Consider the following 11,830-nt stretch of genomic DNA (forward strand, 5'->3'; position numbering starts at 1 on the left):
ATAAAATATAATTGATATTCGCATGGGATAAAATACTATTAATTTTAGAATCTCTGTTGCCTCGTGAAAATGAGAGAACAAGTAAAGACCAAAAGATGCAAAGCTGGGAAGATATGTGAATCATTCATATTGAAAGCCATTATCATACATACATACATACAGATGCACCATTACCTTTTTCTATGTACAATTATTATTCCCCATATATCGATATATCGAAGTGTTCTCCTGAATAAGTGAGGACTATTGAATCCTGCACTCTCAAATGTTGCATCCTTTAATATATTTCGTAAAGTTCATTTTAAAATATAAATTTATATTTTAGAATCAACTTTTCAAAATATAATAATGAGAATGCAGAAATCAAATGTTATAAGTGAGATACATAATAACAGCAAGCTCTATTGGGTTAGAACAAAGCCAAACCATGAAGAGCTGACGACACTTAAGTGGGCCTTTTAATTTGGGCCAGACATTTTCCATAGCCCATAATGTCACGTCATGTCCAGCTGAACGCAATTGGACTTCCAACCCTATGCTTTCCATCTGTCCATTCCAAACGTGCGAAGCTGGTCGTCCCAGACGGCATCGAAGTGTACCTAAACGACACCATATAACCCTTCTTCTCGTACAACTCGGTGAAACTCAGCGTCTCCGGTTCCACCACAATTTTCACATTCAAATCCCCTAACGACACCACCGAAGCTTTATACGTTCCCGGAGCTCCCACGTTAGTTAAAACCCTAGAGTACTTCACTGTCTTCGGAGCATCCGAACCTCCCCCAATCCCCGAAGTTGTCTCCAAAGGAACCGCAAAAGAAGGATAATTAAAATCCTCCACTCTGTAAACCTTCTTCGAGTCACACGTAAAGTCCCTCCTCGCAGCAAGTTTGATCTGAAACGACGAGTAGTTTAAAGCGCAGAAAAACCCTAAGTAATCGTCCACGTTGGCATCATATACAAGACCAGGATCAAGAGCGGCCACAGGGTCCACGTGTCCTGCTCCGTAATCAAACGGTGTCGCAGGTTGTCCTGTTGAAACATCTTGAATCGTTTCACCATTTTTGTAACTTGTGTATGCTGTTGTCATGAGGGCAGACCTAATGGCGGCAGGGCTCCACTGAGGGTGCGCGCCTTTGAGAATCGCGGCTAAGCCACTCACGTGAGGGCATGACATGGATGTTCCAGAAATTATGTTAAAGCTGATGTGGCGGCTGTCAACGGTTAAACCGGTTGGTCCAACCGCGCCGGTCCAGCCAGCTAAAATGTTGACACCTGGCGCTATTAAATCCGGTTTGAGAATCTTTGGGGTAAGAGCATTAGGTCCTCTGGAGCTAAAAGCCGCTACAACTGGAGAAGGTTGAACCTGCAAATGAGTCCCTAAGAAAGCAATCTTAGCCGTTGGATTAGGAGATGACGAAACGTAGTTCTTCAAAATCTCGCTTGATTTTTGTCCCAGAGACGCAGCAGGGAGAAGATGAGAGTCAGCAACTAATTCTTCTCCGTAGGCTTCACTGTTAGCCAAAATCATTCCAGCACCCCCTGCGAGCTTAACCACCAAACCCTTCTCCACTCTCGGATTCCCACCTCTTTCGCATATAACAATTTTCCCAGATACCTTTTCAGGAATCAGAGAATCTTGCAAGCAAAGATACCCTACAGAAGAGTTACTCGCATTCCCAGCGTAAACAAGAGGAAGCGGCGAATCCGACAAGGGTTTACCTCTGTAAAGAGAAGCTCCGGTGTATGTTTTCCCTGTTCCGAGGGTTATGTATGCTGGAAAATCACGGTCGATAGTTCCCGCTCCCACTGTAGTTATCCACGGTGCCACGTTGGACAAACTTCCTTGGCTGGGCCCACCGTTTCCTGCTGATGTGGACACCAGAATCCCGTGTGACGTGGCGGTGAAGGAACCAATCGCGATGATATCTCTATAATACTCCATCAAGCTTCCCCCAATGGACATGGACAAAACATTCACGCCGTCTTCTATGGCCTTGTCGATTCCCGCGGCTATGTCGGAGGTAAAACATCCGCCTAGCCAGCACACTTTGTAAACCGCCACGCGCGCTTGCGTGGCCATTCCACGTGCCGTGCCCGATGCCAAGCCGAAGAGGCTAGCCTCGGGTACGACCGAGCCCGCCGCGGTGGTTAACGTGTGACTCCCGTGCCCGTCGTCGTCACGCGCTGACTTTGACTCCGTGGTTGTGTCGATGGGTCCAAGTGCGGCTTCGTAGCCTTTCGAGAAAAACCTCGCTCCGACGAGTTTTCTGTTGCAGTTCGATGAGTTCATGTTGTTGCCAATTTCGCACTGGCCTTTCCAGGTGGAAGGGACCGGGCCGAGGCCCGTGTCGTCAAGGCTTTTGAGCTCGGGCCAGACGCCGGTGTCGAGGACTCCGATGATGACCTGGCTCTGCTGCTCCGAGGCGGGTAACAAGGTTGTGGCTTTGTCGAGTCCGAGGAAGGAGGGGGTTCTTGTGGTGTGGAGTTTGTATTTGAGTTCAGGGATGACGGAGAGGATTCCGGGTTGTTTAGAAAGTGTGTCTGCGTCCTCTGGAGTAAGCCTAGTGGAGAAGCCGTGGGCCACGTGTTTGTAGGTGTATAGAATCTCTGCGGAGGGGGACGCTGATTTGAGGGAGGAGTCGAACCAGCTAAGGTGGTCGGTGAAGGTTAAGGGCATAGTGGACTTGTCCATGTGGATTATGTAGGTCTTTTTGTTTGCATGGTCGTGGGTTGTTTGCTTCTCTGCTTTTGTGTTGCTGCCATAGAAGATTAGTAGGAGAAGGAAAATTTGAAGAGGTTCGAAAATCGGTGGCTTCTTCATCTTGTTGTTTGTTGTGTTGGCTTTGATTCGGAGGGAGATGCAGGGTATGAGTGAGAGTGTGAGGTATTTATTGTTGATTTGGGACTGTTGAATGCAAATTGGCAATGGAGGGGCACGTAATAACGTTATCCTCGAAGCATAATATAAGACTATAACGAATTATTAAAAAAAAAATTAAAACTTTTGCTAAATTGGAGCAATAATGTTTGGCTTTATTATAAACATACATATACTTTATTTTATATATGTCTCTTTATTTCTAACTAATCATATGACTTATTTCATCTTTCAATTTTTTTTTTTATCTTTTTTCTTTCATCCCAAAGCACTCAAAATGGGGTAGATGGACGTCTGTTATTCTCCTTAATCTTTTATTTAGCGTGTCTACAAAAGGTTTATGTTACGGCCTCCTTTTAAAAAAGAAAAAAAAAAAGAACAAGTTAGTTCTTCATGAAAAAAAAACACACTCGTACATGGTGGTGGTGCAAACCTCTGGACAGGGAAGGAGACAAAATAGATTTTTGGCTGACGTCATCATCGTACTTTTATTTATTATATAAAAAAATTAAGACAAATATTTATGGTTTTATGAAAATAAATCGTTGAATTACTATCAGATCTGAAATGAATTTTCAGAGGATCCAAATTCTCCTTTTTTGAAGAAAAACTTTTTTCTCTTCCAGAGAGAGCAAAAAACAAAAAAGTTTTAGCAACTAATAATGTCTTTTGAACATTCCCATACCACCCCCAAACATATAGTATGCTAGAGCCATTGAGTTGAAGATCGATGACCTATCTTAAACATGCAACACCAATAAGCAGATGTGGAGGTGCAGTAATTATGTTAGAGATTAATTTAATGATAAACATTTTAGCTTAATTATTTTTAAAATCTTTGATCCTGTAGTTTTAATTGTTTATAATCAATTCGCATAGTTTTTAAATTGTTAAAATTAAGCTTATTATATATTGCCTCTAAAAAAAGGCTTATTATTCCTTCTTTTGTCAAATAATTAATAGGGATATAAAAGGTATGATGTGATATCGATTTGTCAAAATCAGTGATTGAAAAATTGGATAAAATACTAAAATATAAATTAAAAAAGAAAAGGCCTTTCATTACATTATATATATATATATATATATATATATATATATATATATATTGTATTTTATTTTTATTTGAATATTTTATACCTTTATTTTTTGTTTATTTATATAAATCAATGTTACATCACATTTCTGTTAATTATTGGACAAAATTTGAGAAGATACACTTAACTTTAATAATTAGAAAACTATAAGGACTCAGTGTGTGAAAATAAAATCAAATAGACCGTAATTATATATAGATTAAAACATAGGGTTAAAATTACGAATAAGCTAAATTGTCGTTCTTTTGATAAAACATAATAATTGGATTCTATCATAAGATAAGTAAACCTATTTATCATAATAATATAGAATTGTCTGTGTGTATGAGTGTATCCTTTATCGAACAACTAAATTTTTTATGATAGTTAGTTTGATGACATTTTGGGTAAACAATCGAATTAATTCTATTTGCTAGCTTGGATATACTTCACATATCATGTTTCCCATTCTTAATTAAACATTATTGGGCTGAAAATCTTTCAGCTACTTAACACAAATTAGCTAAACTAAGCCAATGAGAGAGAATACCATTTCAACTAGCTAGATTTGGTAACAAAAGCAATGGTTAGATATAGACAAAATTTGTCTGTATCTAGCAATAATTGACACTTTACTGTTTTTTATTCAGTTGGCATGTTCACTTGGTCTATATAAATTATGTAGAATGACAAGCAATAATTATACATAAAAATCTCACCCATATATCCTTGCACTAAACTTTGGACAAAGAAATTTAAGCAGTACCGTCCAATCAATTAGAAATCAAAACACAACTTTTTGACAATTACTATGGTCAGGTCGGGCGTGTCAAAGTTAGATTACGTCCCTTTCATCTATTTAACTGGTAAAGAAGAGGTAACGACGATTAAAAACCCTAATTCATGTTAATGTAAGCATTTTCTACCAACAACCCATTAGTTTTACACTCAAAAAAGAAGCTTTCCAAGCGAAAGCTCTATTTTGAAGGAAAAAAAAAAAAGAATAGCTTGTCTAAAACTAAAATGTATTGATTCCCCAAGCACGTACATAATAGTCCTCAAAGATTTATAGTTGGAAGAATCCTCTTTAGAGAACTCATATTCTTCGTTTAGTAACAGTGAAAAGGAAATAATAAGAGAGAAAAATAAAGAAGAAATAAAAAAATTTATTTATGTTTGGTTGAGTGAAAATAAGAAAAGAGAGAAATTAAAATATGTGAGTCTCTCACTTTTTTAATTCTACACAAAATTGCATAAAAATTAATAATTAAGTACAAGACGATTCTCATCGAAAATAATAGTTTATCTTGATTTGATCGATAATCTATTAGTTAAGAAATTCAATTACCAATGAATTTTTTTTGTCTTTCTCTCTTTTATTTCTTCCCTGATTCTCTTATTATATTTCTTACATATTTTTCATCAATTTTATTTTATATTTTTTTTCTCATTTTCATTCACCCTATTTCTTTTTCCGTCCAAACGCACCATATATTAGTTATAGTTCAGACTTCATATTATCTCGTACAGTCCTTTTAGAATTGTGCAGGATTGTAACCGTAATATGAATTATTGAATTAAATCAGAATCTGCTAAGACACTGTTCATAAATCATGTATAAGTTTAGAGAAGAAAATGGCTTGCTAAATATACAAAGCGAGAAATTCGTTTAATCATTGAGAGTAGAGACGTATGAGTGATGGTTTCTCCAACTTGTAAACTTGTTTGTTCTTCTTTATTAGGGCAGTTAGCTGGAGAGGACCTACCTCTTATTAATGCTAACCACGTAGGTTAAGCAATCTTCTATCTATACTTAATGATTTGCTTTCAACCAAGTTTAAACAATCAAACACTGTTCAGTACTCAAGCACTTCACCAATAATTGGTAGGTAATAATATTTTACTTATTGGTTCTCTTGCTATTAATTAATTCACTTGAACATTTCATCCAAGTATAAATACCTTTGGGTCCCAAATTGCAGCAAAAAACAATAAAGATCATCCGTGAACACAATAAATGTGTGCCTGGTTGGCAAATAGCTAAAATAAATTTTTGACTCTTATTGTCCTAAGAATATTAATTAAAGAATTAATGGTAAAAAGTTTTTATTAAAAATTATGTTGAAAAATTTGTCATCAATGTTACTCGTATAAAATATTCTTAATTTTCAACGTTAATTATTTATTTTTTTCATTCAAAGTCTAAAATTTGATATCTTATTTAAATGGTCAAAACCTAATTATACTATATGTATATTTGGACTAAAGTTCACAGGCTTAAGTTTAGGTCAAACTTAAGTTTGTAATTGAGTTTGTAAAAATATCTCAAATATAATTTTTTAAAAATTGAATTTACAGGTAAAATTTAATGTCAAACATACTTTTAGAGAATGATCAAAACATTACTTTAAACTTATTTCTCTTTTAAATATATTTTCAGCTCCTTTCACCGAAGATCCAAAAGCACACCTTTAGACCTTGTTATACTTCTCATTGCAATCATTTAGTCAGCATTGAGTCTAGGTGAACAACAAATTTTCTACACAACGGACACATTGAGTCAATTCTTACTTACCATGCTGGATTTATTGGAAGTCAGCATCATTTCAAAAATAACCACTGATGAGTGAGAATGATGTTAACGCTCAGACCATTCTTCCCTCACGATTTCACATCTCTTTCTACAATGGTCAATAGTTGTCGGATAGATGAGTTTCAATCACAAACAGGGGAGTTGCTAAAGAAAATGAAAGAATCTCACCCATTAAGAAGGAAGGAAAAAAGAACCAATAGTTGTAGGAAAGCATTCTGTATAATAGCTGGCTCAGACTCGAATTTGACTTTTTTTATTGTTTCTCATCATGTTGTTTATGTATTGTCCCATTAAAATAATATTACATAACAATTATATTAATAATTATATTAATATTTAATGGTAACATTTAATTTTAAAATTATATAATTTTAAAAGAACAACACAAAAATATCATATGAAAAAAAACAATAGAAATATCAAATCCGTTCATGCTCATGAAATATGAAATCTGCTTTAGGACTCTAAGCTAAGGCACATACACATGACACATCCATCAGGAAAATGACTTGAGTGTCATGTCCCAGCCAAATTACATCTGTATTTGAATTTCAAATGATAGATGTGTCACTCACTTTATGGATTAGCTTCTGCCGGTAGAGATTATAAGTGCTAAAGCTAAGTCATTGATTAAAACAATATCAATCAATCTGTCTATCTATAATGTAATAAAAATTTATCAAAACATGATACAAATTAAGTAAATAATTAAAAAAGTGAAAGAGTAAAATAGTTATAAAAGTTCTTTTCAAGATGAACAAAAAATAATGCTATTTAACATAAAAAATTATCACTAAGTTAACAGCGAAAAAAATTGGATAACAATACATGGATAGAAAAAAAAATTAAAAGAAAACTTCTCACACCTATCCTATGTATCCAACCAATCATAATAGTTTGTATGACTTTTCAACAAATCATTTTTCATACAAATTTACACTTTTCCAAATTTCTCTACATAAATTACAACAAATATTTTGAATGAAAATATTTTTAAAAGTCACTCTTCAATAAAAATTGGTTTTAGGAGTTTTTCTTTTTATTTTATTGTCAAAAGTTAATTTATTAATTTCGTTAGAAATATCAATTGAAGATTTGAATTCATAATTTCTTCCTTCACCATTTCTCAATCACTAAATCAATCTCATATCTCCTTTTTATAAGTTTTTCTTAATCTATCTTTTTATCTTTGTCTTTTAGTTAAATGCCAATTTATTTTTGTTTAAACACTATTTTCGTCTTTCCAAAAAAAAATTATTTCAGTTCTTACAAACTATGTTTGTTTTGTTTTTTCTTCTTAGTGTTTTAGATAGTTCTTTTTTCACTGTTTAAAACACTTTTTTTATTGTTCAAAATAAAACAAACACATTTTACAAGGATAAAAATGAAAAAATCGTTAAATTATGGTGATGAAAAAAATCTTTAAGCTTTTTTTTTTAAAAAAAAAACTTTCAATATAAAAAAGGGGAAAATGAAATTTTTCACGGTGAGTTGTTGTTAATCTTAGTTACACAGAACTCCAATTCATTATTAAATAAGATATCAAATTCGAGTATTGTGAATAAATAAAATATGATTGAAAGAAATTTTTTTTATAAAAATAATCAATCAAATTTTTTAGTAGAAATTTTTTACTGACAAAGTAAGTAGATATTTTGCATCAATATTTTTTTATTATCAACAAGGGTTAGTTTGTTAATTTTATTAAAAATGTTAGTTGTTCTCCCTTCATCCTTCTCCCTTCACCCTACTTCAACCAACTTGACTAACCTTATATTTCTTTTTTGCACCAATATTATGTTGGCCCAAAAATGGAGAAAATATGTCATGTATTGATGATACAATCATAAATCATCATACATGATAAATTTGATAATTTTTATAATAGTGTAAAATTGTTTCATACTATAAACTCAATTATAAATAATATGGTATCACAATAAATTGTATGTGATATATCAAGAGTATCATTTATATGTTGAAAATATTTAGAATGTTCATTTTGAAATGCACCATAGATTCTTTTTGAATTAATAAATAAATAAAATAACATACATCATAGTAAAAGAATATCAATTTAATGAATATAATTTAGTTGATAAACATGTTGAATTAGAAAAAATTTAAATTTAATTCTCATATAGAAAATTTTAAATGTGACTAAATCTTAAACTAAACTAAAGGTTAATTCTATAGCTATCCAAAGGGCACTTGGAATACCAAAAAATTAGTAAAAGAATAACAAAATAAAAAACAAACCCATAAAAATAACTTAGTATCTTTGATAAATTAACCCAGTAGATAGATTGGAACATACACAAACAGTAAGCACATTAATTGAGATTTCAGAATCTATGTTGTGTAATACACAGTCTATATATTCTAAAATTATATATATGGTAGCTAATAAGTCACATTCGTACGTCGAAAAGATGGACAAAACCATTTTTCTCATTAATAGAAGTCGTCTTTAGTTGAATATAGTTACGTTCATCAGGGACCTCCTTCTTAATAGAATTGACAACCAACAAAGCTTAACTGCATGGATTATAATATATCAACTAAACACAATTCAAAAAGCATTTGGATATGCTATGCATAACGACCTGTACACAGTTTGCATTTACCATACGTGCTGTGCTATATAATATACAGTAGTATTTTCGAGTCATACAACCCAATGGTAGTGACCCAATCAATTAAGGACAAGAGTTTGATAGGACAGAAAGGTATTGTGACAAGGACAACGCCAAGAAGACAAAAAGATATGCACTTTTATATGTAGTTATAATACGTTAGTTTTTCTTCAAGAATTTTACTGGTTAATGGTATTTTTTTTAAGCATTAACTAAGTTTTAATTTTCTAATTTTTTTCGAAATTTAGTTTCTTTTTTTAAAAAAATTTTTTTTCTGGTTAAATTTTTTAATTTTTTTATCAACTAAACTAAAATTTTGTTTGATTAGTAAAAGTCCTAAATTTTTTTAAAAAATTAAATTTTTTTCTTTGAATAAAAATTTAAAATTTTTATTTTTATTTATTTATTGAGATTTCAATTATTAAAAGCTAAGCTTTCAAAACTTCAAAGTTTAGGAAGTAAAATCTTAATGAAAAAAATTAAAAAATATTAATGTCTCATAAAAAAAAATTTAAGAATTAAAAATTAAATTTCAAAAATGTTTCGGAAGTAAAGACTTAGTCCTATTTTTTATTAAATATTTATAATTACTCAAAATAAAAGTTAAATATTTTAAACATAATTCTTGTAATATTTTATTTATGTTTTTAATAATTATTTAAGAAAACACGTTAATATTTTGTTTTTAATCAATACTCTTTTATTTTACTTGTTTTTTTTATATTTATTTTAAGAGAATTTAATTCAATGAAACAACTATCATTGACATGGACTGTTGGAAATCCGTTGATTGAACCTACGAGAAAATGGAAATGAAAGAATAATATAAATTTAAATATGTTTTTAATCTTTTAAAATTGAGTTTTTTTAATTCTCTAAATTTTTTAAAGTTTTTCTAAAATTCTTGAAATCCACAAAATATTATTCTTAATCCTTATGGAATAAAAAATTTATAATTTGTAATAATTTTTTACCCTCAAAATTTGATTTTTTATTTTATATTTTAAAATACACTTCTGCTAATTAAAAATCATCCTAATCAAGTCAATAAAAAAATTATAAAAAAAACTCATTAGTTACTTTAAAAATCACTTTAATTTTTTATTGACTTGATTTTAATAATTTCAAACAACCAAAAAAGTCTTACTTTAAAATATAAAATAAAAAATCAAATTATCACAGTAAAAAATATAAAAAATTATGAATCTTTAATTTTTCTATTTGGCCCACAATTTGTACAAGGACAAAAAAAGAATATTATGTGAATTATAAGAACTAAAATAAATAACTTCAAATTTAAAAGATTAAATTGAAAATGATTTATATTTGAGTGACTACAAACATATTTAAGTTAAAAATATATTATGATTTAAATTAATATTACTAATAACTAATAAATTACTAGTTTAAGTGATTTTGAAGTGAGTCCGCATAAGGAATAGTTGAAACACTTGATATATTTAATTTAGATTAATGGTCAAGGGTTTTTCATTGTTTTTTATTTTCTCCTCTCCCTCTTTTCTCGATTTACCTTGTTTTTCTTCTTTATTCTTCCCCTCATTCTCCACCCCCTCTGCCTCACCTATTCTACCCTTTCACTACTGGCAAACCCTTCACGGACTGATGCAAACATGAGAAGCAGAAGGGCGAGCCTCTTTGAGAAGCAAAAACAAAACTCAAACAAGTACGAACCTCTACACATAAATGGAACACAAAACAATGTGTCTCCCTATGTATTCAAGAAGTATAACTTGGGGGTGACAAATGACTGGATAAGATAATCCTAATCCGTATTATAATGAATTGGATTGTTAAAGTGCAATAAAGACATTCGAAAAGTCTCTTTAAAAATCAATTCATAAGGGAGTAATCTACCCAGCTATATCATGTTCATTAATCACCCGATATGGGATTCTTAACACGGATTAAAATAATTCATTAGGTTAATTTATTTTATTCAATTCATTAGGATATAAATTAAAATTGATTCAATCCATCTATTTGTCACCCTTAATTAGAGACGATGAAAAGTTTACTTACAGCTAAGAGGTGGAGTTGGTGAGAGTAAAGAAAGAGATGAGAAGAAAAATAAGAGAAAAGAAAAACAAAGAGATAAATTAAAAAGAGAGGGATAAAAGGAGAAAATAAAAAATGAATTCTCAATAATTAATCTAGTGCAATTCAAATATATGCACTATTAAAATCCATATGATTGATATCCCAAAATTTATAGATAATAAAAAATTAGTATTTAAATGAAAAATATCAAAATTGATATTAAGTGTGCAATTGAACCTTGATATAACTTTAGAATGAATAGCCAGTTAACAATAATTTTAAAATTGAATCAACCATTAAATTGATCAAAATATTAGTTCTAAGGTGTAATAGTTTAATAGTGATTTAACTTATACTAGTAAATAAGAGTGTAAATGACTTAAATAGGATTGAATTTAGTTTAATTAAAGACCCAACTCAACGAAACACAATTGAATTCAGTTGGGTTGGATGATTTTTGTTAAGCAACTTAACCCGAAACAATCTAACCTTAATTAATATAACATTATCTCTGGCGTAATCTTATAACGCATTTTTTGTTTGGGCTTGTCAAAATGGACAAGGCTTAGAGCCTTTAATTTTGTTT

General features: G+C 31.1%; 1 protein-coding gene across 1 annotated transcript; it reads right to left on the reverse strand.

Annotated features, from left to right (window-relative positions):
- Positions 1-112: 112 nt before the first annotated feature.
- Positions 113-3,010, reverse strand: LOC100793808 (subtilisin-like protease SBT1.7). Its single transcript, XM_003544434.5, has one exon. The coding sequence runs from the start codon at positions 2,822-2,824 to the stop codon at positions 500-502; it is 2,325 nt and encodes a 774-aa protein (XP_003544482.1). The 5' UTR covers positions 2,825-3,010; the 3' UTR covers positions 113-499.
- Between the last annotated feature and the right edge of the window lie 8,820 nt (positions 3,011-11,830).

The sequence above is a fragment of the Glycine max genome, chromosome 14 (assembly GCF_000004515.6).
Source record: "Glycine max cultivar Williams 82 chromosome 14, Glycine_max_v4.0, whole genome shotgun sequence".
In the NCBI taxonomy this organism is placed as follows: Eukaryota; Viridiplantae; Streptophyta; class Magnoliopsida; order Fabales; family Fabaceae; genus Glycine; species Glycine max.

Coding starts and splice junctions, on each gene's coding strand:
- LOC100793808 (XM_003544434.5), bottom strand. CDS start 2,824: ATGAAGAAGCCACCGATTTTCGAACCTCTTCAAATTTTCCTTCTCCTA.